Consider the following 27,531-nt stretch of genomic DNA (forward strand, 5'->3'; position numbering starts at 1 on the left):
TTGGAGAATCATACTACTTGGTTTTTCAAGAGGTTTTATAGGGGTTGGGGATTTAGCTCAGTGGTAGAGCACTTGCCTAGCAAGTGCAAGGCCCTGGGTTCGGTCCTTAGCTCCAGAAAAAAAAAAAAAAGTTTTATAAGCTAAAGTCATCAACGCCGTATAATACTAATATAAAGACATATCAGTAAAGCAGAATTCAGAGTTCTGAATTAGACATACACACTCAATTCAACATGTTCTACAAAGATATCAAAATTTATCAAGAGAAAATGTTGTTAAATATACAAATGGGAAAAATGAAGATTGATTCTTACCATACACCATACTTTAAAATCTGCTTGATATAAGTCATAAAAGTGTAAATAAAAAGCAAGATTTGTAGAAGAAAATTTTTGTTTTCTTGGGCGAGATCAAAATTTCTTGGTTAGAAGATAAAAATCATGAACCAAAACTGACAAACGAATTCTTAAAATTAAAGACTTTTGGTTTTTGCAAAAAACAGTGAAGGTGAAACAAAATTTACAAAACATATATCTGGCAAAATTATATATAGAATGTATTTAAAAACTCTTAAAATTCTATAAGAAAAATAGGCAAAAGAGTTCAAGGCACACTTAGTAAAGAGATTTGCACAAGGTCAAGAAGCACTTAAAAGATGGTCAGGATGATTAATTATCCGGAGAATTAAAATTCAATCATGATTAATTAATCACTGAACGCTGATTAGGAATTATAAAATGTAAAAGATTGACCATACTATGGACTGCTAAAGATATAAGTTAATTAGAAGTATACACGGGGCTGGGGGTAGGGAGGTGGCTCAGCACTTAAGGACACTGGCTACTCTTCAGAAGAACCCAGTTTCAATTCTCAACACCCGTAAAGCAGCTCACAGCTCTCTGTTAACTCCTGCTGTAGGGCATCTAACATAACACCCTCACACAGGCATGCATGCAGACAAAACACCAACACACATATAAATAAGTCATTTTTTAAAGATTCTGTGCGGGGGGGTGGGGGTACTGAATAAGTGTAAGGCTTTTCAACCAGTTTGGAAAACAAGCTTTAAAAACTGTAGTGTAAGTCTGTCACACAATCTAGCCATTACTGTCTTAAATAAGAAAGCCTTATATATGAAAGTTCATACTAGGTTTATTTACAAAACAGAAATTGACCCAATGCCCATCAAAAGGATGGCACACAAAAGAGTACCACTACTGTTAGGTTGTTTTTTAAGCACACACGACATAAAGTGTTTCTCAAAGTCAGTAGACTGAATAAAAGAAGCAGATTCCCCGTCCCAAATGACTTCACTTATTCTAATTATAGTAAATGTTTTTAAATGCACAGTAATCTGTAGCAAGTAGGCACTGGAGTCTGGAAAAGAGTTCTTTGTCAGATGCCCAATACCAGTTGGACAGGTATGGGAGCATTCCGTATTTATAAATAGTCTCTCAGTTGGTATATATCTTTCAAAACTCAGAATTCTATACACTGATGATGTATGGTATGTCTTACATTAGTAATGCTTCCAGTTAGACTGACATCTCCTTTAACAGGATTCTGTTTACTCCAGGAATAAAAGCTAAAGTGGTAAATGGAAAATGTAACTACACATTTAAGTTACTTAGGTAAATTACTGAGTTGCTCTGTGCCTTCCACCTTGCTTATTAAAATGAGAGCAATGAGAATACCTGTTTATAGGATTATTATGAGGATTAGATTAAATATGAATATTTAAAATGATACATGGCATATAATATTGGTCATTCGCTATTAGTAAATTTTCAAGAACTGGAATTTTATAGCCTGCACTACCTTATCCCAAAGGCACTACATTAGAATTCTATCACAAAAGTATTTGTGAGGGCTGACAGTGTGAATCTGTAGTACACTGCTTACCTTAGCGTGTGTGTGAGACCCTAGATTCAATATCCAGCATGGAAAACAATTTATCTAGAAATTTTTAAAGCAAGTTGTCATGTAAAAATAAGTTTGAATCTATATTAGCCATGTACACACACACAAAAAAAAAGCCTGAAATTTAGCAAAATTTTAGCAATGTTAACATCCTTTTTTCTTTTCTTCTTTTTTTTTTTTCTTTTTGGTTTTTCGAGACAAGTATCTCTTTGTGCCCCAGCTGTCCTGGAACTCCCTCGGTAGCCCATGCTGGCCTCAAACACAGATCTGCCTATCTCTTCCTCTGCCTCCTGAGCTCTAGAATTAAAGGCAAACACCCCAGCACACAGTCCTCCTGCGTCAGCCCCTAGAGTGCAAAATCAAAGTCTTTAGGTGTACATAGTTTTTCAGTTTTTCATAGTACTTCAGAACATAGTTTTTCTCTTCATTTTAATTTTCTTTTGCCCTATAATTCTACAAAATATGTTGCCTGTGACCCACAATGACCTTCATGTCAGCAAGTTCATTCCATATTTTTAATACTAATTCAAATTAACCAGTAGGAAGTGACTCTGCCTTTCTCCTTTAACACCAGAGGTTGGCAGTTCTAACAATGTGAGCCTATCTCCCCTTTCCAAGTGATGATTTTATACCTATCTCTGGTTCACCCGAACTGCATCTCTGAGCCCCGACTTTCTAGATTTTGCAGTTACCTGACATATTGTCCACTATCTCCAGCACCCAGACTCAGCATGACTGCGGTCCTCTGTCTCCACCCTACACGTATCTCTCCCAAAACCTAGCTCTCCATTCTATTCCTCATTCCCATGATTTTCACTGCTTTCTGATTTTTATGTAATTAAGAAGCTACAGGTAATACTTGATGCTGCCTTCTCGTGCATACTTACATTCACTCTATCACCAAATGCCAACATCTCTTCAGTCCATCCCCCATCACAATACCTGGTTCAAGCTACTTGAGCCTGCTGAATAGTCCGTAGTAGTTAGCTGCCCAGCTACGTTGTATTCTCTAGCACACCTACACACATACAGGTTCAGTCTCTGCACTGTTGCTAGCATCATCCTTCTCCAACAGGAGTCTATCTAATTTTAGAGGTTCTCTCCCTAGATTCTTTTATTAGCTATAGTTACTCTTTAAGATAAAGACAAATTTGTACATACTACAAGGCATCGCATCTTGCAAAGTATTCCTTATTCCTCACCATGCCAGCCACAGTACATGTTCTTTCTCTCAGTCCTTTGTATTGTTTCCTTTCTTAATACAATATCCCCATGGTTTTTGATTCCTAGAGTGTTCTTCCTTTTCTTAGTCACTCCTCTCATTTCCTGAGCAACACTTCTTCAGAGAAGCCTGAACACACTATTCAAAGAGATCTCCCATGTAATTTTACAGCAGAAAAATTTCAGTCCCCTTAACCTTTCCTCCTCTTTCTTTTTTTACTTCACTTACTTAATTTAGTTTAAAACAGGGGTCCTACTTAGTTTGTCTTAACAAGGGTCCTAAATTCAAATGCTAAGATGGGCGCTTAGAGAACTGTGGTGACTGAATTAAAGACACCAGGTCTTAAGAAGACATCCACATTAACAGTTTCCACTGTAAGACAATATAAGAAAATAACGTGACTTTTCAAGAGAAAGAAATGTGTACTTCTTTTTTTTACATGTATTGTGTATGTATGCTCAAATGCATACATGTATGAACATGCTGCAGAACATGTGGTGGTCATAGAACAACTTTCGGTAGTCCGTGCTCTCCTTCCACTTTGTCCGCTGCAGGGATAGAATTCAGGTCATCAAATCGTCCCCCTAGCCCAAAAATGCATACTTCTTAAAGTGGGGAATCTGTTAACCCTGGTACTTGGGAAGCAGATACAGGAAGATCGGGAGTTCAAGGTAAACTTCAGCTAATTGTGAATTCCAGGATAGCTTGGGCTATAAGACACTGTCTCAAAATTAAACAAATAGGAAATCTTCTTATAAATATCATTTGAGAAAATATTGTCACTACTATTAGATAAGGCAAGCAAAGCATTCTTGTGGGTCATTCCCAGCACGGGTAACTGCTGAATTTTACTTTGTCTTCCTCTTCTGTTTCTGGATGGTCTTTCTTAAAGTAACAAAGCAACCAAATAAAATCTTTATAATTTTCATGTAACAAACTGTGTTAGTTTTGTTTCCTATTGCTGCAATAAAAATAACTCTGACAAAGGCAACTTAGGTTTGAGAAATGGTTTATTTTAGTTCCCAGTTCCAGGCTGTAGTCCATCACTACAGGGAAGTCACAACAGTGGGAGCGTGGGGGAGTTGGTTATAGCCAGAATTAGGAACAGAGAATAATGAATGTTTGCGTGCTTCTGATGCTCGGCTCACTGTTTCATTCAGCCCAAACCAATTAAAGCAGTGGTTCTCCACCTTCCAAATGCTGCAACCGTGTAATACACTTCCTCATGTTTTGGTGACCCCCAACCATAAAATTATTTCGTTGCTACTGTTATGAGTGGTAACACAAATATCTAATTTGCAGATATCTGATATGGGCCCCAAGGGGTTGAGACCCACAGTTTGAAAACTGCTGGGTTAATAGAAGACCCCACCTTCAATATGGATCCTCCTATCTCCATCAACTCAGTTAAGAAAATCTCTCATAAACCAGCCTAGTCTAGACAGTTCTTCATTGAGACTCCCTTCACGGGTGATTCTAGATTATGTCAAGTCGACAAGCAAAACCAACCATACCACAACACATTAATTACATTTTAATACTCACCAGTATTAGTTCAAATGAAGTCTAAGCGATTTATTCATTTTATCTCAAGTCTAACCGGGTATATAGGAAGTACCATAGAACACAGGATATATCATAAACATCTGCCTTCTACTACACTATAGCTTATGCTATGCCAGAGTCTAGTTTACATGTACTTTAAGGAAATTTTGCAGTCCTTTATCTGCTTTCTAGAATAAGATGCAGCTGGATATTTTTAAATTATGTTTTGTTTTGTTTTGTTTTGTTTTGTTTTAAGACAGGATCTCTGTGTGCTCTTGGCTGTCTTGGGAACTCATATAGACCAGACTGGCCTCAAACTCAACAGAGATCTGCCTACCTCTGCCTTACAGCTGCTGGAATTAAAGGCAGACTGAAGGCAACACATCAGTGATGTTCTTACAATCTAATTGAATTATAGCTGCCAGTCTGTCCCCATATTAATCATAATGTACAATTTGTTTTTTCCAGACTTCAGTTCTTCAGAGATAAAAATACTGTCTTTAAATTTTGTGCTATTTTCTCTTCTAGTATGGTGGACTTCCCGATTGTTGATTCAGTCATTTGGACTCCTTTGAGATGATGTCATATATTTAACAGGATACAATTTTTTCTCCTTTGCAACCTCATATTAAATTCTTTGGTTGGTCAAGTGTTTCCTCATTTCCTTTCTCTCATTTTGTGAAACATCTTACAGAACAGAATGTTCAAGACTTAGATTCTAACTCAGATTTTGACAAATCTGTTCTGCAAGGACATTTAATACCAGAGCTGATGGAATAACTTAAGTTTGAGTAGATACATATACTTAGCAGCAGGGGGAGGAAAGTCATGTGCTGACCTACTAGGAGCATTACACATAAGTATCTCTTAGGAAGAGTAAACAGACTAGAAGCTGTTGGGATTAAGGGACCAACTCTAAACAAGTTGTGGAGTTTTTTTTTTCAGGTTTGTAAACTAGAAGTTGTCAGAATCTGGCTGGAACATTAAATATGGAAGACAGGTGGTGCAGTTAACAACTTGAACACTGCCTTTAATCCCAGCACTCAGGGGGCAGAAGCAGGAGGATCACTGTGAGAAGCCATCCTGGTCTACATACTGAGACCCTGTCTCAAAACCAACCAAACAAACAAAAAAATCGAACACTAAGTCCTAATCCTTCGACTCTTGCTGACTTTGAGAAGGCTACTTAACTTCTGTGTATCAGTATGTTTCCATGTTTAAAATAGAGCTACTTGTATCTATCTCGATGCCGTAAATATTAAAATACTGTTTTAAAATACAGAAAGTAAACACAGCACAGTAAGACACAACTGTTGTGCACTAGTATTTTAGGTGGGAAAGTGTGGCTAAGGAAGAGAGCATCCCTAAAATTAAGATTTTCTTCTGTCTGGCTTCCTACAATGAACTTTGAACAACAGTCACTTCTCTTAATCTATGAGAATGTATGTTGTGCCATTGTTTCCTACTATAGGATGAAGAAAGGTTTGTAGATACTAACCCCAGTTTTAGATGATGAACTAAGGTTTGTGGTGAACCACATTAGAAATGTGAAGAATTGAAATTCAGGTCTCCTGGCTACACTAATGCTTTCTCTATCATGGTATGCTATCACCAGGTTTTAATCCACTGTTAGTGGTTATTGGTATTTACATTCAAGCCATTTTGCCTTTAAGAAACCAGAAGGTGAGCCAGAGAGATGATGCAGCAGGTAAAGGTTCCTCCGTCAAGTACAGTGACCTGAGTTCGGTCCCCAGGGTCTACATGGTAAAAGGAGAGAACTTCCACAACTTGTCCTCTGAGATCCACAAAATGTTGAAGTTGTGTGTGCCTGCCTGCCTGCCTGCCTGCCTGCCTGCCTGCCTGCCTGCCTGCCTGCCTGCCTGCTGCCTGTCTATATACACTGATAAATAAATGTAATAAAAGAGAAAGAAGTCAAGAGGAAAGATATAAACAACTTTCCTTATACTTCTTTGTACCCCCAGGATTCCCTGTGTCTGACACAGCCTGCCCCTTTTCCCTCGTCGTTTCACAGGAACTGATATTCCTCAGTGCATTCTTGTATTTGCAGAAGCAATTCTGCCATCTTCTTGACTCAAAAACATGAAGGACTATATGAACAAGCACTACAGTACACCATAGGGCATTTGCCACTGGAAAATGTATTAAATGACAAAAGAGTTTCAGTTTCGAAATATATTTAAATCCATCTTCTAGAGGCATAAATCTCCACTTTTGGTTAAGAAATAAGTTTTGCATATTCCTTAAATATAGGACACATTGACATCTTCAGCAAACTTTCCAATGTAAATTAATAAACCATTTATAGTAATATTTAGTTTCTTTGAAAGCTCACAAATTTTCTTCTCACCCATAAACTTATACTTTATTTCTAAAAATTTTAGCTTAAACTTTTCAGAAGCATAAAGACTATGTAAAGCTAATAGATTTCTGACTATATTTGCTTGGTCATATTAATTATATAAATCTTTAACAACTAATAACTTGTTTCTTTTATTGATGACATTGACATTTATGAAACAGTATTTGTCACCCTGAAAACTTATTAGGAAATTAACCTTGCTTTTTCTCCTTTTCTTTGTCTCTTTTCTGTTTTTATCGTCTTGCATTGGGTATTTTGCATTCTAGATTGAGGTTTTTATTTTCTCTCCTTATCTATATTTACAAGTGCCTTTTTTTTTCTACTTTTGAGGAAAGATTTTCTCCACTTTCAGCCCTTCCCTTGACGTTGTCATTTCTTCCATGAGTTCATTTTTTTCTTGGAGTTCTTTATCAATAGCATTTTGTGTTTCATAAATGCATTATCTTAATCTATCTGAGTATATTGACCATTTTTGTTTGCTTGATTTTACTTCCTTTTTCTTTTTTCTATTTGTTTTGATCTCATCCTTCTTTATTAAAGACTCTGAGGTGGCTCTCTGTTTGCAGTTGGATTGCTGTTCAAAGTTAGAAAGACACTGATCATGTGGGTGAGGCATGTACACCTTGAGCTATGTGTGAGGGAGGTCTGGGGTTCTGAAACGGAGGCATGTGGCCTTAGATCTTACCTCTTACCTTGATCAGATTCCTTTAGAGAATCGGAAGTTCATTCCAGCATTTTAAGAATAGACTGAGGCAAGAAAGCTGGAGGAGAGGAGAATACTTAAACCTGGTTACACCCTCGCACTCTGTTTTTAGTGTGGTAACAAACTTGTTAACTGTGCCTAGTACGTAAATGTTATATTTTAAGACAAAAGCTTTTTGCTGACTTATTCATAGAACAAATGCACAGGTACCTGCTAGAGTAAAGGAGGGTATTTTCCCAAGGAACTGGAAGGTGAGATTTATTGATTCACCTCTCAAGCCAGTATTATTTACCCCCATTTTACCTGCCCTAGAGTGATACCTGGTTCTTCCTGGCTCATGTAGCTTTGGCAATTCTAAAGTGTTTATCAGCTACTTTTCAGCCTCCTTGCTCCTGGCTTGGGAGTAATACAACTTGGTAGTCATAAATAGTGATGAGGTTCCAAGACCACCGTTAGGCTTGCTGTTTCGTTAGAAAGACTCACAATTTTCCTCTTGATTATACTTTATTACAGTGAAAAGATACAAAGTTCAATCGGTAAGCTACCTGGCTATAAAGTCTAGACTATACAGCTCTCTCCTAATGAAACCTCACAGGATATACTTTAACTCATTTGGCAACAAGTTGTAACATCACACATAAAGTGTTGTCTACCAAGAAGAGATTTTGATATTCCTGGGGGTTTGCCAGGTGACCAGCTTCTATTTAACATGTAACTAAAATTCTAGACTGAGGAAAAAGTCCAGGATATAATATAAGCCATATTATATTTACAGTTAATTGTACCCTTATCTTTTAGGAAATTATGGGAACCCTCTTGATGTCAGTTTACAATTCACAGCATGGGCCAGTCTTGCAAGCAGGCTTTCTGAGGATAGCAGTATATAAACATCTACACAGGCATGTGTGTACACACAACTTACTTGCTTTCTAGACTCCACATTTTGTTTTAGTGTCCTTTCACATTCTTTTTTAGATTCATGGGTTTATGCTTTTCATGAGAGCATTTTGTTGTTTTAATTTCATTTTTAGGTAAAAATAATATAAGTATATTCAATATTCATCTGGAAATGTATTTTTATTGGATTTTTATTTACATTTCAAATGTTATTCCCTTCCCCAGTTTCCTGTCCATAAGCCCCCTATCACATCCCTCTCCCCCTTCTTCTAGGTGGGTGCTCCCCCACTCATCCACTTTGACATCCCCTTCTTGCCTCCCCACACTGACATTCCCCTACACTGAGGAGTGCAGCCTTAGTAGAACCAAGGGCTTCTCCTCCCATTTGTGCCCAACAAGGCCATCCTCTGCTGCATATGCAGCTGGAGTCATGGGTCTGTCCATGTGGACTCTTTAGATGGTGGTTAAGGTCCTGGGAGCTCTGGTTGGTTGGTATTGTTGTTCTTATGGGGTTGCAAGCCCCTTCAGCTCCTTCAATCCTTTCTCTAACTCCTCCAATGGGGACCTCATTCTCAATTCAATGGTTGGCTGCGAGCGTCTGCCTCTGTATTTGTCATGTCTGGCAGAGGCTCTCAGGAGACAGCTATATCGGGCTCCTGTCAACATGCACTTCTTGGCATCAGCAATATTGTCTGGGTTTGGTAGCTGTATGTATATGGGTTGGATCCCCAGGTGGGGCAGTCTCTGGATGGCCTTCCCTTCAGTCTGCTCCAAACTTTGTCTCCATATCTCCTCCTATTAATATTTTTGTTCCCCCTTCTAAGAAGGACCGAGACATCTGCACTTTGGCTATCTTTCTTCTTGAGCTTTATGTGGTCTACGGATTGTATCTTGGGTAATCTGAGCTTTTGGGCTAATATCCACTTATCAATGAGTGCATACTATGTGTGCTTTTTTTTGTGATTGGGCTACCTCACTCAAAATGATATTTTCTAGTTCCATCCATTTGCCTATGAATTTCATGAAGTTATTGTTTTTAATAGCTGAGTAGTACTCCATCGTGTTAATGTACCACATTTTCTGTATCCATTGTTCTGTTAAGAGACATCTGGATTCTTTCCAGCTTCTGGTTATTATAAATAAGGCTGCTATGAACATAGTGGAGCATGTGTCCTTGTTAAATGTTGGAGCATCTTTTGGGTATATGCCCAGGAGAGATAAAGCTGGGTCCTCAGATAGTACTATGTCCAATTTTCTGAGGAACCTCCAGACTGATTTCCAGAGTTGTTGTGCCAGTCTGCAATCCCACCAACAATGGAGGAGTGTTCCTCTTTCTCCACATCCTCGCCAGCATCTGTTGTCGCATGAGTTTTTGATCTTAGCCACTCTGACTGGTGTGAGGTGGAATCTCTGGAAATTTATTTTATGTAACACTTCAGTTTGATTATATAAAATCATTTTAAGCAACTTTATTTTTTATTAATCATTTTATTTGTTTCCATTTCAAATGTTATCCCCCTTCCCGATGTCCCCTCCATGAATCTCGCACCCCTTTCCCCTCCCTTTTGCCTCTAAGAGGGTGCTCTCCCATCCCACCCCTCTAGAATACTCCTCCTCTGGGGCATCAAGCCTCCATAGGACCAAGCACTTCCCATCCCACTGATGGCAGATGAGCCAGTCCTTTGCTACATAGGCAGCTGGAGCCATGGATGACCCCATATACACTCTTTGGTTGGTAGTTTAGTCCTTGGGCGCTCTAAAGGGTCCAGTTAATTAATACTGTTGTCCTTCCTATGGGGTTGCAATCCCCTTCAGATCTTTAAGAAGCTTTAAAGAAACCAAAGTAGAAAAAAGAAACTTTAAAAACACAATATACTAGATTCCTATCAGAGATGCAAGGAGGTATTGTATCCTAGGAAGAACATGAAGATAGAAAAAATAGAAGACAGAAGCTCTTTTAAATAAATGACTGGGGCTGGAGAGATGGCTCAGCCGTTAAAGGCTAGGCTCACAACCAAAAATAAATGACTGACATGGAAAAGAAGGAGGTGTTGAGCTTAGAGCTGCAGTAGCTGAGACCCCATCACCTTGTGTAGTCAACAGCATGAGTAAGCTTCGGAACAGTGCACCGTTCTACACAGCGATTTGAGCAGTTGAGATGGAAACTGTAGACGGCTGCTTCCGTGAGAGTAATCTACATAGTTAGATGCGTATGCCTAGCAATTCACCATGGAGAAGAGATTATATTTATCGTGATTCATTTTAGCATGAATTCTAAATTCTATACAGATAAGCTCTCTGGTAAAGTTTTTAATTTCAGTTCAACAAAAGTGAGAAGAACTCCACAGGAAAGTATTTCAGTACTTAAACCATCTTCAAAGCATTGTGCCTTACATGCCAGAGAGATATAAACATCACTTACCTCCTGGTTAAACATTGGGCCATTCAGTCTGAGGAAACAGAATCCCATGGACTAGTATAAACGAGCTTGTGAATAACAAAAAATTACTTCATCATTCTACAGACTGTAAAGTACATGGCAGACTCGCCTAGTTGAGAGCCCACTTTGGAGCATAGATAGTGGCTTCTCACTGTAACCTCAGTTGATAGAAGACAGTAGGATCCTCTATGAAGTTACTGTTACATGAACACTAAGTCCTCATTTGTGAGGACTCCGTCAATGTGACCTAAGCATGCTCCAGTTGCCTCTTCAAATCGAGGACTAATATCTTAACATAAATTTGGGGAAATGTAAACATTCAGACCATAGCGCCATCTTCATATTTTGGGTACTGACACAGGATATATTCGTACATAAAATAGGCTATACTCACCTCTCCTCTGAGAAACTAAAGTGGAATTCATACATCTACATTTTAGGGTAGAAACTGCTTCAGATTGCTTATTTATGTCTCGAATGTTATAAGGTAAAATTAAATGTTATTTAAATCTTCATTAATCACCAAACCCTATGTCAGGGTTTTTTCATATCTTCTCCATTGGCATCTGTACTCCGAGCAAACTGCCTTATTCCTGCCTACCTTCTACTTTCTCACCATTCTTTCCGTCGAACTGAACTGACACATTTACTGTCCTAAGCTTCGAATAATCCTTGTAAAACACATGCTACTATGTTTTATGAGTTATCTTAGCCATCTTAACAAATTGTATATAATTGTTCAGTGTATGTTTTTCTAGTGGCCATTTTCACTAAGGATTCGATCTCGTTCAATGCACTTGTCAAATATTTGGAGTCTATTGATATTAGTACCATATTGTTTTTAGTATTCCCATAATAAAAATATTATTTAACCACAGGTTAAATGATGCATTGAAATCTATTCTGCAAGTCCAGGTTGTAAGCGACCTTTTAATTCTGTTTTATCTAGCTCAAATCCCTCTTAGACCCATTATTCTTTGACCAGTAATATGAATTACCCTTTTAAACCAGCCCCCTCTCTCCTCTTGATAAGATCTTTTTAATGGCCTGTTCTGAAATGTGGCTATCCCCAGATGGCACTCCGTGGCTTTTGTAGCAGGGAGACAGTAAGTCTATCTTCTGCTTCTCAGTACTCTTCACTGATGTTATGCCATCATCTCCTCTCTCCTCTCTGAAATCTATGCCATTTGATTAGGTCATCGTTGAGTATAATAATAACCCGGACCTCCTCGGGTGAATCAGCACTTTTGTCTTGCCTTGTCTCCTTTGGTAGAGGACCATTTTCAAAGTCCATGTTGCTAGCCACCAAAAGCCTCAATTCAGTGTTTTCCAAAATGTTTCCATTTCTGCTTAAGCTATCTATTAACACGGGTTCTTTAAAATGGAGCTGTTCTTTCTAACCAGTGTTTCTCTTTTCTCCTAGACCTCTTCAATTCACTTATCTGTTTTTCTATACCATCCCTTTGGCCATCTTATTTTTAAGATTTATTTATTTATTATATCTTCAGACACACCAGAAAAGGGCATTGGATCCCATTACAGATGGTTGTGAGCCACCATGTGGTTGCTGGGATTTGAACTCAGGACCTCTGGAAGAGCAGTCAGTGCTCTTAACCGCTGAGCCATCTCTCCAGCCTCCCTTTGGCCATCTTACCCCTTCTTTCTCTGTTCCATGTTATTTTTCATCTCTTGACACTTTGCTCTGCCAGACAAGTGCAGTCATCAGAAGAAGCTCTTCTCCAGAATAGTTCCCACAACTTACAGTCCTAAATCAATACATGAAGACAGCCTTGTTAAACCTGAACATTCTATGTTGTCAGTTGCTTTTCCCTACTAGATTACTTTAGTTTTAAAATCAACAAATCTTGGGGCTGGGGATTTAGCTCAGTGGTAGAGCGCTTACCTAGGAAGCGCAAGGCCCTGGGTTCGGTCCCCAGCTCCGAAAAAAAAGAACCAAAAAAAAAAAAAAAATCAACAAATCTTGATGGCTATATCCGTTGTCAACTGCACCTGTGCACCTTAGTTCTTTCAAATACTTCCACTTAACATTATCCATGTCCCAAACGCTTAAATCGAATATTCTTCTCCAGAATATATCTTTATGTTGAAAAATAGACTTTAATAGAAGAATAAAAGAGAATCTATTTGCCAAATTTTCTAATCCCAATTTATATCAAAATGTCTCAATCTATAGTGTCAATTTTTCACGTATTACATTTGCTTATGTGTAAGTGGACATGTGTATATATTATGGGGGTGGGCATCTCATAGCAAATGGGAAGATCAGAGGGCAACCTGCAGGAATCTGTTCTCCCTTGCACGGTGCAGGTCCCATGACAGGTAACTTAACCACTGAACCATCTCCCCAGCACTCAAATGTTTTTAATGGAGAGATGGTCTATAAATTACTTTCAACGTTCCACGTAGACCTCTTAAGTTTTCCTTCCTTCTTGTGTGCATTTCTTCACCTGAATTGTTCCACTACAATCTTCTCGAGTAGTGCAGCTTTCTTTCCTCTTTCCTCCAGTTTCTGCCTCACCCCCTTCTTTTTAGTTCATTTCTACAAAAAGATTTTAGATCAGAAACATAAAGGGTCTTTTTCACCCTGCTTGAAATGTTAACAGAGTACCTGTCACCATTTTTATACTGTGCCAAAAGAAACATAAGACTCACAGGTCAAAGAAAGGGGCCATTTATTACTCTAGGCTTTTAAAAGCAGCTACCCAAGCAGGGCTCTATGTCAGGTCTCTGGGCTCCAGTCCATAGGGCAACACTGTGAGGGGCCAGAATTACTTGCACATGCAATAAGGTGGGCTACAGGGAAACCCTTTTTGCAAGGTATTAGTGACATACCAGTCACCCAACCAAATGCTACCTTTTTAGTCATTTTTTGCTTTTCATGAAATTGTACGTGGGCTATACTCCCCTTTAGTTGAAATCATCCTGCTGGTTTCTATGAATGATCTAATTCTGTTCCTCTTCCTGGCCTTAGTTCTCTTTGTCATTCTTGTGCTTTTTAAATCTATTAAATATGAAGATACCACAGGTTATTTCTCGTCTTTGTTCCTCAAGCATCTGCCACTAGAGTTTCAGTTGTCACCTGGGCAGGAGTCTGTAGTTTCCTTCATACATTCTAAAACTCACCGTCTTTGTATCTATTCAGATGTAATAAATTTTAAAAAATAAAAGCGAAGCCCATGATCTGATTTATTTCATTTATTAGTTGGTTCTTCATTCTAATAGTTCCTTAGATTCAAAACAGAGTAACAGGCCAGGCAGTGGTGGCACATGCCTTTAATCCCAGCACTTGGGAGGCAGGGGCAAGCTGACCTCTTGAGCTGGAGGACAGCCTCGTCTACAGAGTGAATTCCAGGACAGCCAGGGCTACATAGAAAAAAAACCTTGTCAAGAAAACCAACACTACATAAATAAACAACAAACTATTAACAGTTATGCCAAGATGACCCAGCAGGAAAGGAAATTGTCACCAAGCCTGGCCACCTGTGTTCAATTCCCAGAACCCATGTGGTGAAAGGAGAGACTCAGCTCCCACAAGTTGTCCTCTGACTTCCACACACACGTCATGGCACGTACATACCAACATACTCATACACACAAATGAATATGACTTTTAAAGTTAAAAGTTTTTAACCTGGGGACATGATCTTGTAGATTCAGTCGTATCAATGGTATTTAATGAAAAAGTTTTACCTCATGTCACTCCATTTTCTATGATCGTAGAAGAATCACCCAAATAGAATCATATTACAGTTTGCAACAGGCTAAAGAATACTCCTCTAGCACTTTATATAAGGTCTCTGTGATTAAAAGCTGCCTTGCCCTTCCAGCTTCGATTTCTTCCACCTTTCCACACTCCCCTATACTACACCATAACACCAAAGTACTGTCTTTGACCTGAATACATTGATCATTTTAAAAAAATATTTTCTGAACTTCTGCTATAAAGCAAGCATTGTGATAAAAAGTGAGCCTTTAGATATAAGTAAATTGTGACTTTTCTCAAGAAGCAATTAAATATGAAAATACATTTCATGGAGTATGATTAGTAATGTAAACATGACAGTTTCTCTTTCCCTGAGCCACCTAACCAAACAATAAAAAGTCGTGAGTTGGAAGTCCTGAGGAGTTGAAATTTGTTACATGATCATGAAAGTACATTCCAGATAAAGTACAAACATGTACAAAGGCATAAAGATATACAAAATTGAACCACTTTATCGAGAAGTTGTAAATATTTCAGAGTGGATGGATCATAAGATTGAAGGCAAGAAACTAAAAGAATATAAGGTAGGATACAAGCCCTTTCACTCGAGTCCACATATACTAAAGCCTGTGCACTTTTTTCTGGGATGGTATTATGAGATTTATAACGACAATGCTGTACTGTAATTCATGCAGACAAGAGTCAATTGTACATACTAAATCTAGTGAATAAAGTTTTGAAGGATAATTACAAAGTGTTTAAATACACACACATACAATACTTGCTAGTTACAATATAGAAAATGGTTACCAACAGTGGGGAAAACTCACAGACTCAACCCCAACTACCTCGTCAGCGTTAGTAATGTAGGAATTGAAGGAAACACCATCATGAGTCCCTGATAAGAAGGCTACTTCATCATTAGCTCTGCGGCATTCCAGCTGAAAAGCATAAATCCAGTCATAAGTAAACAGCCAAAACGATCCAAGGTGGAGAAGCACACATACCAACAAATGGTTATGCTGGAGATGTAAGGGAGAAGAACACATTTTTCAGTAATATTAGAAAAGACAAAGGTATAGTATATTAAATGACACTAAACAAAGCCAGATGGTTAGGAGGCAAAGATCCACGGCACCAACCCAAATGACATCAACTGCAACCCCAGAATCCACATGGTGGAAGGAGAGGACAGATTCCAGTAAGTTATCCTTCAACATGCACATGCGTACCACGGAACCCTCATGCCCACACACACAGGGTAAAGTTAAACAAAAGTGTAAGAGAAACAATATATTTGATGCATACTTCCTGGTTTTTCACCATAAAGGCATTATCGAGATAACCGAAAATATTAATAAAGCCTGAACATTGCATAATACTGCTATAGCTACCTTTAATCCTAGCACTCTCAAGTCAGAGGCAGGTGGGTTTCTGTGAGTTTTGGGCCAGCCTAGTTTATGTAGAGAGTTCTAGCCAGTTGGGGATACATAGTGACACAGTATCTTTACAAAAAGTATTAAGACTACTTATTGCTCTGGGGACAGTGCCAATCACCACAACCATCCAGAACCCTAGTTCCAAGGGTTTTACCACCCTCTCCTGACCTCTGCAGGCACCAGACATACACATGGCTCACAAACATGCTCATATACATTCATATAAAAAAGTTACCTAAAAAATAACTTTAGAAATACAGTTGTTTCAACACTGAATTTTATATTAATGAAGCTGAAGAGGTAACAGAACTTGGTGCTCCCACAGAAGACCTAGAATTACATAGTCAGTTACAGATTTACTTTTAAAAGGAAACAGGCAATGAAGTAGAGGTACCACTATCAAATGATATCTTAATATTTTACATAGAACGTAGATCTTCATAGCAACATTCACAAATAACAAAAGTGTAGAATTACATACATGTCCAATGATGAGTGAATGCATAAGTAAAGTTAATATTTATAAAATATATATTTCCTTCCTAAGACTGACTATTCATATATGTATACATATGTATGTATTATGTACATCATAATGTACATATATGAGTAAATGTACATTGTATATGTGTATATGATATATATGCATATATGTAGACATATACATAGTCTTAGGAAAGAAATTCTGATACAGATACGTCTTAAAAACATCTAAGTGAAATAAGTCACAGGCTTATTATTGGATAAGTCTAGTTATATAATTAGGAGTTAAATTTATGGATACTGAAAATAAAATGGTTATGAGAGGATGGAAGAAAGAAAAATGGGGATGTTTTTAAGGGACTTGAAGAACAGAAAGGCTGTAGAGGCTGATGGCGATGGTTGCACAGCAGTGTAAGTGTATTCACTGCCACTGGAGCAGATGTTTATAAACGGTGACATTGTAATGTTATGTTACATATATCTTACCACAGTTTCAAAACTGAATCACTTGGGCACAGAAAAGGAACGGGGATAAAGGGAAGCGCTATCTTCTAAAGAAGTAGATGGAGTTACAGTGGACTTAGAGAAACCAATTAAAAGACTCTTGAAATAATCCAGTGTGGTAAAGAAGTCAGAAAATGGGCGAGTCTGAGAATGATGTAAGGGGACTAATGGGATAATATATCAGGCTCTGCCATACATCGGCCTTTTGGTACACAGAGGGGTGTTAGGCACATGCAGTAGCTATGGCTAGACTAACCCCCATCTGCTGAGAACCCATGAGCACCCATTCGCCTTTCAGAGCTGCTTCCTCTGAGAAGCCCTGCCTTGCTCCATAGTCTCCCTTACTTCTTACCCATTCCTGAACTCATTCTCTTTCTCCTTTCGTGGTTTTGTGATAGCACCATTGTCTTTTTACCCCAGTATGTCAAAACAGGTGGTTTGTCTTTTGCTTTTATGCAGTGAGTTTCTACAAAGTGTAAACAGCAATTATGTTTATGATCTTTTGACACCTTACACACAGGGCGTGAGACAGCTGGGCTTTCCCCACTGTTTTGTGTTCTCTTGTCTTTGTTTTGAGACAGTCTAACAATGTAACTCAGGCTAGTCTAACAATGTAACTCAGGCTAGCCTGACAATGTAACTCAGGCTAGCCTAACAATGTAACTCAGGCTAGCCTAACAATGTAACTCAGGCTAGCCTGAAACCCGGCATCATTCTGCCTTTGCCTCTGCTTCCCACTTGCTGGGAATTATGGGACATGCCCCCATATCAAGAGCAAGGGATCGTAGTAAGTTCTCAAGGAGTATTTGTCTGAAGTCAGTAAGTCCCTGAGTATTTAACAGTATGTGTGTGCATAACATTTTGGTTTTTGTCTGTCTTTTCAAATCATTAAAGTTCATGCCACGTTTTATAATCTCATAACTAGTCTTCCTACTTCTGCTCTTCACTGCCCCTGTCTGTGCCTGTATGTTAATACCAGGTTAGGGAAACACCGTGCTTTGGAATGTCGGTATAAAAACCTTCGATCCCTTCCCATTATCTAAAAACTACAGTTCAACTTTACCAGTAAGAAAATGATCTTTGGTGAACATAGCCCTATTGATAATTAACAAGCTTTATTGACTAATAAAAAGTTTAGGGTAGGGGTTGGAAAGAAGGCTCAGTGATTTAAGAGGACTGCCTGCTCTTCCAGAAGACATAGGTTCAGTTCCCAGCACCCACATCTCCCATTGAGCTCACAACTGTAGATTAGATAATGCCAGCTCATGGCTCTGATGTCTGATGTCCTCTGGCCTTTAAAGTCTCCAGGCACACACGGCACATAGATGTGCATGCAAGCAAAACACCCATGCACATAAAATCAAACTAACTTATTTTTTTAAATATTTAGGATCGATGAGGAGCCATCCACCATAGTATCTGCTTCATAAAAAGGTTCCCACCTGTCTAACAATTGTGTGTGGCACTTAAGATAGAAACTTAAGTATTTGGATACATATTTCCAGGTTGGGGATTTAGCTCAGTAGCAAGCGCAAGGCCCTGGGTTTGGTCCTCAGCTCCGGAAAAAAAAAAAAAAATGGATACCTATTTCTATTTCACCGTAATTCAGCTGAAAGCACTGGACTTTATAGCTGCATCATTGGAAGCACAAAGTCAAAGAAAATTGAAAACTATCCGTATTACACACGTTTTTAAACTCTTTGCGCTCTCTTTACAGGTCATATGTAAAGTCAGATGTGCCACTGAACTTGACAAACACAAGTAAGTTTCATGAGTGTCAGATTGTCCGTCTAAAAGATCTGACACTGTTGTAATTTGTTTACCTAATGCATATTGGTGTTTTGCCTGCATGTATATCTGTGCACCACATGTATGAGTTACAGACAGTTGTGAGTGCTGTGTGGATGTTAGACATCTAAACAGGTCTGGAAAAACAGTCAGTGCTCTTAACTGCTAAATCTTCCCTCCAGGCCCCCAAGTAAATACTTTAAGTAGGTTGATGAAGGCAAAAGGAAGGAATTGCTGAGGGTGCCTTTGCAGTCTTATAGAAAATCAAGTCATCGGTCAATTCAAAGGAAATAAGCACAGTAGTTAGCTTCCTCCCTTCAGCTGTGATAGCCATGAGACTCACACTTATGCCCTCCCTCCCTCCCTCCCTCCTTCCCTCCCTCCCTCTCTCTTCTACACCACCCTCCACGGCCCCACTCCTCCACCGGACCCTGGCTCCCTTCCCTTCCTGGCTCCTCCTTTCCTCTCCCCACTGCACTATGCATCCACATATGCAGAAACTAGCGCTTATCAGTTTCCTGAGATAAGCAGTGTTTCTGTACTGGTTACTCTCAGCAGAGGGAACAGAAAATACGTCCAAAGACATGAGTTTCAGACCCAGTTCTCCTGACGCAACCCTTCTGAGCTCTGGTTTCCTAAACTATTCTGATTCACTACATAACGTAATTTCAAGGTCATGCTTCAATTTAAGGTTCTAAAGCAGTTCTCTTATTATTCGGTTCAGCATATCACCATGTGTGGTAGCACAGGCTATACTCCCAACCCTGGAGAGACCGAGGGAGGAAGACAATCTGGACCACATAGCAAGACCCTCTCAAAAATGTTGCTTCGTGTAATCTTTCAAACTCATTTTTTTTAAACTTCACTTGTATACTCAAAGTTTTCTTATTACTAAACGCAGATTACTTTCCACTTCTATAAATTATCTCCAAGGATGGATGGCTCATGATATCTATTGAAAGCAATCCAAAATAGAAGATGCTAGAAATGCAAACATGCTTATTTTGGGGGTACAAATGTATTTGACCTGGGGTTGTTTTCCACAAGATTACTGTTAACTACTACTGGGTACAGATGGCCACACCTTGCAAGAATTTTTACAATGAGTGCTGGGAACTACACATTCTGTTCCAATGTTCTTTCTTTTCTTTTTTTTTTTTGGTCAAGTTTGAAACGTGTGTTATAATCAGGTCATAGTCTCAAACCTTGTTTAAAACTATTTCCCATAGCTCTTAGAATTGACGAATTAATTAGGCACAGCATATCAATTCCCTACATAAATTTTAAGAACCTGACAGTTATTAGAATAGGAAGGCCAATGCAAATGCATATATATATGTATATGCCGATATATATATATATATATATATATATATATATATATATCGGTATTTATAAAAATGAAGAAAAAATCATGATTTCCCCATAGTGGTGTTAAGATGGTTCAATGGTTTTTTTCAACTACACAGGTCAATATTTGGTTTTATACATCAGATTATTTATAAGGTAATGATTTAGAGTCTGTACATTTTGAAATAGTTCATATGCTAAGTTCATAGTGGCCGACATGCCAAGTAACTATGGGAGATTATTAAATTTGTGTTTAATGAAATTATAAGCATTTTAAGCTGAAAAAATTCTTATCCCTGAAATAACACTAATTTCGCAACAGTTTATGAACGTCAAACAACCTTTTTTTCTTTCAGAATTCTACTGCATTTGGGCTTTATTCTGGCAAGCCTTCTCTTCTTAGCAGTGAACTTGACCTGTGCAATGCTAGTCCACGGAGATGTCCCCGAAAATCAATTGAAATGGACTGTGTTTGTTCGAGCACTGGTTAACGATAGCTTGTTTATTCTCTGTGCCATCTCTTTAGTTAGTTACATATGCAAAATTACAAAAATGTCATCAGCAAATGTCTACCTCGAATCAAAGGTAAGTATAGTTCTTAAATATGCCTGAAGGTTTTTTTTTTTCTTTTTTCTTTTTTTTTTTTTGGAGCTGGGGACCGAACCCAGGGCCTTCTGCTTGCTAGGCAAGCGCTCTACCACTGAGCTAAATCCCCAACCCCGCCTGAAGGTTTTAATGGGGAATTTTTATTGCTTTTTAAAAGAGTACTCTGGAGAGCAGTCTCATTTTTTTCTATAGTTTAATGTATTTTAATAGCAAACTTACAGGAACAGTACAGAAGACAGACAACATTAAAAACATGTACTTGCGTATAGGACAACTCCATTAGAAAAGTATACTGAGTGGATGGAATCCACTGTATGATAAAATGCTACAAACACAATTTAGTTGCCGTCAATAAGAAATTTACTTATTTTTTAAAAAATCCAAATGCTGGCATTGTGCAGAAATTTTTAACAGGTTTATTTATAATTGTTAAAAGTTGAACTGTTGAGATGTGTACACTGAAACATTTTGCTTACCTCAATGCTTTACATCTTGCATTTATATTCAAAACTCACATACAATGTGAAGAAACTGCCAATACCTGATTCTGTCCCCTAGGTTTCCACTCGCAATCATAGACTTAAAAAAAAATATCTAACATTCAGAACTACATAACAGGAAGAAGAGGAAAAAGGTTTTTTTGAGAATGAAATGTTTCCCCTCATAGTGGACTCTTAAGCACATTCTACGCGTATGCGGCGGGCTAGCTGGATGTCTTTTGGCATAATTGTTACACATTTGACATGGCTAGCACACAGGTTGGTATCTTCAAAACGGCCAACCAGATAGGTCTCACTTGCCTCCTGCAAAGCACCAATCGCTGCACTCCGGAAGCGCAGATCTGTTTTGAAGTCCTGAGCCATTTCTTGCTGAAAGGGGAGCTTGGGAATCAGAAGTGTAGGGAACTTCTGACAATGTCTGATTTCACGGAGAGCCACTGTACCAGGCCTGTAAGGATGAAGTTTCTTCACCCGTCCAGTAGAGGGCGCACTCTTGAGAGCTGCTTTCGTAGCCAGTTGTTTCCTGGGTGCTTTACCACCACTGGGTTTGCGGGCAGTCCGCCTTGTGCGAGCCATGCTATGGGCACCTCCTCACTTACCACCCCCCCTCCTCCTTCAACTGGAGCTCAGCAAGGGAGAGGCGGCGTGGCAAAGCCTGCGAACACAATTAGCAGTCTCATTTTTAACATGAAAAAAAAGTTGTAGCAATTAAAAAATGTTCAAATTGGTTGTGAGCCTTAGACTTCAACAGCTAAGCTCCAGTCCAAATTTCAGATCTTCCTAAACAACTAGGTATTTTTCTGTGACTCTGCATTAGAGGCTAGCGAAATGAAGTAAACCAGAACTAGTTTGAATGAGGCAACCATATCTCAGCCTCCTCGCGGGACAGTGCCTGGAAGCACTCAGGATGGACCAGCATTCAACACACGCTCACCGGCTTTCCTACAGTATAGGCCGTAACAAAACTAGGCTGTCTCGAACCCCTCGATAGTATTGTTTACCTTTATACCAAAGTTGGAAAGCACCAAAATACACACGATGTGTGCCCAAGACAGACCTCAAGGGTTTCATGCTATTAAAACCTAAAGTCCCCATGAGGTTGTCTAAAACACAGAAGCACCTCAGCACGGCTTCTGCTGGCTCCACGTGTGCTGTGTTATCTGAGACAGGGTCTGCTTCTGGGGAGCAGAAAATCGTGAAAGTGTTGAAGATGCAGGCATGGAGTCAGGAAGTGATTAAACATGAAGCTTTTTTAAGTAATAAAAGCCAAGGCTTGTTCTAAATAGAAAAAAGCATAACGCTGTAGAGAGAACTTAATATTATTTTGTCCAATAAGAGCAGTAGTACTGCCATAAAACATTCTTACCAGATAATGTGTGCATGCACTTGGGTTAGCGGAATACTATATCATGGAGATAAAATCTTGTTTGTGTGACGGATTAGAGGTGATATTTTACCTATATGATGAAGTCCACGTGACACTTGAAACAGTCATGCCTTGTTTCTTCTTTTTCTTGTTTTGAAAAATAAGTAAACGTTAAGACACTCATGAAAAGCCATGGAAGTTTCTAACGTTGATAACTGACAGTGTCACTGGATAGAGGTTATTTTATCGCAATATATGTGTGGCATTGAGTACGAGCTTGTAGATAATGTGGATGTCGGGATGTGTATATACGTATGTAGGTGTGTGTAAATGCATATACACATATATGCATGTGTGTTCTGAAAGAACAGACAATTTTGCATTCTCAGGATGACAACCACATTCAGATAGATAGATAGATAGATAGATAGATAGATAGATAGATAGATAGATAGATGATCGATAAATAGAGCTTTATAAATCTTTAGACATGACTTCAAAGTCATTTCCCTGAGGAACCTCTGCTGTGTTCAGGCAGTGCTGCATCTTGCTTTTACTTCCCCCTGTACGATCACGTGGCTCATTTGCATGTTTTTTTTTTTTACACTCCTGGAACAATAAACAGCACTGGCTACTTCTGTCAACCAACACCTACAACAGTCAACCAAGGCCTATCAACCCACCACTGCCAGTTTCACATCAGTCTCCCCGACAGACCCAAGAGTGTTTTCTTAAGGTTCAGTCTCTTTTACTTTCCTCTTTCTAGTTCTCTTCCTTTACAGACAGTGAGATACTAATCTCTCAGCCAAACCATTTTCAAATGGCACAAGATATGCCTCCTGCCTCCACTACCCTGAGCTGCATCATCCAGAATTGCCAACCCCCTTCCTAGTGCTCTCTGCCTGTCCCTCTTCCTCAGCCTTGAAGACCTCCATCCGGTCTCCGCCTCCAGTCTCCACAACCAAACCTAGACGAGATGACTATCTGACTTGTCCTGAAATTGTGTGTCTGAGAGCTCTTGTCACTTTCTGTGAGCTACCATTTGTGTACACATACTGCATATACACAGATGTGGATTCTAAGTAAAGCAAGGCCACACTTCCCCCTCTGTATCTTCTTGAGGCTTCAGAATGTAAACGCATTTGCCCCATGAATTAGCATGGGTAAGACAGTTAACTGAGGAACAATTGAAGGATCAGAGTGCCTGGCTTTTACCAACACATAATTTAACCTCTCCGTAACTGTCTCCCTAGCAGTGCAATAAAGATAAACCAGTATTATGTGGGGAATCAACACATCTAATCTGGCACTGGAAATAGAAACGTTAGCTGTTCTCATCTTTATCTTTGTGCTTTGGCATAGCTTATAGGGGGCTTCTTAGAAAGCTTGAACAAACCTTTTAGGTAAGTTTGGAGAGAGGTTTTGTTGGTATGTTTGTTTGTTTGTTTGTTTGTTTGTTTCAGCTTCCCCTGGTATTATTCATTAGCATAGTTTATTCCCACCAGGTCAGCAGTCTCCAGGCTGACTGATAAAACTTGGCAATACCACTACCCAAAGACTATACATGGACTGACCCTGGGCTCCAACTGCATAGGTAGCAATGAATAGCCTAGTAAGAGCACCAGTGGAAGGGGAAGCCCTTGGTCCTGCCAAGACTGAACCCCCAGTGATCGTGATTGTTGGGGGGAGGGCGGTAATGGGGGGAGGATGGGGAGAGGAACACCCATAGGGAAGGGGAGGGGGAGGGGTTAGGGGGATGTTGGCCCAGAAACCAGGAAAGGGAATAACAATTGAAATGTAAATACGAAATACCCAATTTAATAAAGATGGAGAAAAAAAACCTGGGCAGTACGAAAGAGGAATATAATTCCACAGTTTTAAAGGAAGTGACAATGACTGCATATGCAGCTCAGCGGCAAGGAGCTTGCTCAGTACACAAGGCCTTGGGTTTCATCTCCAGCACTGAAACAAACAAGCAGCCATAATGTTACCGTGATATTTATATTTAGAACCAGGAGTTAATATAACTTTATGCCCTCCTTCTTTACTACACCCCAGTAAAGAACTTTGTTTTATTAAAAAGCATGACTGACTATATAACATTTTATTATATATCAAAATTTAACTCTTGTCTGATAGCCCTTGAAGTCATTTTTTTTTAAATATCAACTTCTAAATCATTACTTGTCTTCACAGAATTAGACTAAAGGTTTTAGCAATTGCATCTCTAACTCCCTTTACAGGGAAGGCATTTAAGAGTCTTTCATGTTTACTTTTTTTAGTGCTTAATTTATATGTCAAGCAGCCATAGTGGTACTGTGGTTTGGTTCTCTTTTTCAAAGAGGAGTTTTACTTGCTTTTAAAACAGTGGTTACTGAGAGCCAGGAATGGTAGCACATCTTTAATCCCAGCACTTTGGGTACGGGTGCAGATGGATCTGCTAGTTTGAGGCCAGCCTAACCTATGTATGTATGTAATAGGGCTCTGCTATAAGAAAATATTTTTACCTAGAATCTGGGTCATTTACTTCTGTGCCTTCATTGTCTTCCTTTGTTTGTCTGCTTTCTTACATACTTAAGGCTGCCACCTTGTTCTACGTGCATGTGCTTACATAAACTATAAAAATCGTTCTTTTATAAACGAATACAGGTAGAACAGTGCATTTCCTCAAGAACTGTTTTGATGTTTCCCATAACCATTTAATTTTGTAATATTGTAACTCACACTGCTTACTTAACAAAAACAAGGAGAGACAAGGGAGACGATGCAGTGGTTAAGAAGGCAGGCTGCTCGTGTAGGAGAACAGAGTTTGATTCTGAGAACCCATGTCAGGTAGTTCACAACTCAAGCTCCAGAAGGATTCAAGGCCTCTCCTCTCCATAAACATCTGAACCCATGTGTACACACACACACACACACACACACACACACACACACATGCACACATACACACACATACACACATACACACACACGCACGCACATGCACATACACACACATACACACATACACACACATACACACACATACACACACGTACACATACACACATGCACACACACGTACACACACGTACACACACGTACACACATACACACACATACACACACACGCACGCACATACACACACATACACACACACATACACACATACACACACATACACACACACACATACACAGATACATACACACACATACACACATACACATACACAGATACATACACACACATACACACATACACACACACATACACACATACACACATACACACACATACACACACATACACACACACGCGCGCGCGCACACACACACAATTTAAAAAAATAAATATTTAAAAACAAAAAAAAAATTTAGGTTTAGATTTCAGCCACGTCTCATGCACTGCACACCGACTTACAAGTCAGTGTTGATTACACATTGTCTCTATCAGCTCACCTCAAGAAATTTGAAAATCAGATTTCTGTCATCCATCTTCAGGCCTCCTCAACTCCATAAAAAGTAACCAGTTTTACCCTCTGCTTGCTTTTCCATCAAGGTGACTCTGACCTGAAGTTTCTGTATTCTAGGGTGTTGTCAGAATAAATTCTCACCTCCTAGATTCACAAGTTTGTCCGTCAGAAATATGACCTAAAGGGTGTACAGTCTCTCTCACCTTCTAAAATGTATTTTGTGCTCAGCTCTATCTAGATCACTATAGTTTTGAACTAAGCCTGAGTAATACCCTGGATTAGTTGTCTTTTTCTGTCCTAGGCTGTGAAGAGATACCAGGCCTTGGCCTACATCAAGATACTTAAGTTTTTTTTCTTTTTTTTTTTTTCTTCTTTCTTTTTTTTGGAGCTGGGGACTGAACCCAGGGCCTTGAGCTTGCTAGGCAAGTGCTCTACCACTGAGCTAAATCCCCAACCCCCAAGTTTTTTTTCTTATAAGAAAGGTTTGTTCTAGCAGCTCGAGAGGCCACTCTCGAGCTCCCGAGTTTCGTCCTCAGTTCCATGTCACTGTTCAGAACCAGTTCCAGGAGACCTGTGACCTTTCTGACCTCCGTGGATAGCTACACATACATGTGGTATAGATTCACATACGCCTACAGACACACAAACAAAAATAGAAAGGCTTCATTCCGATGAGTGCTAGATGGCCCAGCCAATGGGTACTTGGCACCGAGTCCGACAGCCTGAGTTTGATCCCCACATCCACACAGTGGGAAGAGAGAGTCAGTTCCCACAAGGTGACCTCTGACTTCCATTCCCGTGCAGTGGTGTATGTGCTTAAGAACGTGTGTATTATTCGGTCCCCAGCTCCGAAAAAAAAAAAAGAAAGAAACAAAAAAAGAACGTGTGTATTAGTAAGTAAATAAATATTTGAAAACATTTAAAGAAAGTTTTTTTTTTTTTTTGGTTCTTTTTTTCGGAGCTGGGGACCGAACCCAGGGCCTTGCGCTTCCTAGGTAAGCACTCTTCCACTGAGCTAAATCCCCAGCCTTAAAGAAAGTCTTATACTAAAATCATCAATGTGTGCTTACAGAGTTGGGATGTTGACGGTGAAGACCAAGAATCCTCAAGAACAGGCTCTTTTTCATTTTTAACACCAAAAAGGAAAAAAAAAAAAGTCACTGATTAAAATTCCTTCCTCGGGCCAGCATGTCTCACATTCAGAAG

General features: G+C 39.2%; 1 protein-coding gene across 1 annotated transcript in view; it reads left to right on the plus strand.

Moving 5' to 3' along the window:
- The window catches only part of Gpr137c (G protein-coupled receptor 137C), a 64,533-nt gene that overhangs the window by 6,055 nt on the left and 30,947 nt on the right, over positions 1-27,531 (plus strand). Inside the window, 2 exon segments of the mRNA NM_001134541.4 lie at positions 18,975-19,018; positions 20,752-20,980. Of these exon segments, the coding sequence (NP_001128013.2) occupies positions 18,975-19,018; positions 20,752-20,980 (273 nt within the window).

The sequence above is a fragment of the Rattus norvegicus genome, chromosome 15, assembly GCF_021556685.1.
Source record: "Rattus norvegicus strain SHRSP/BbbUtx chromosome 15, alternate assembly SHRSP_T2T, whole genome shotgun sequence".
NCBI lineage: Eukaryota > Metazoa > Chordata > Mammalia > Rodentia > Muridae > Rattus > Rattus norvegicus.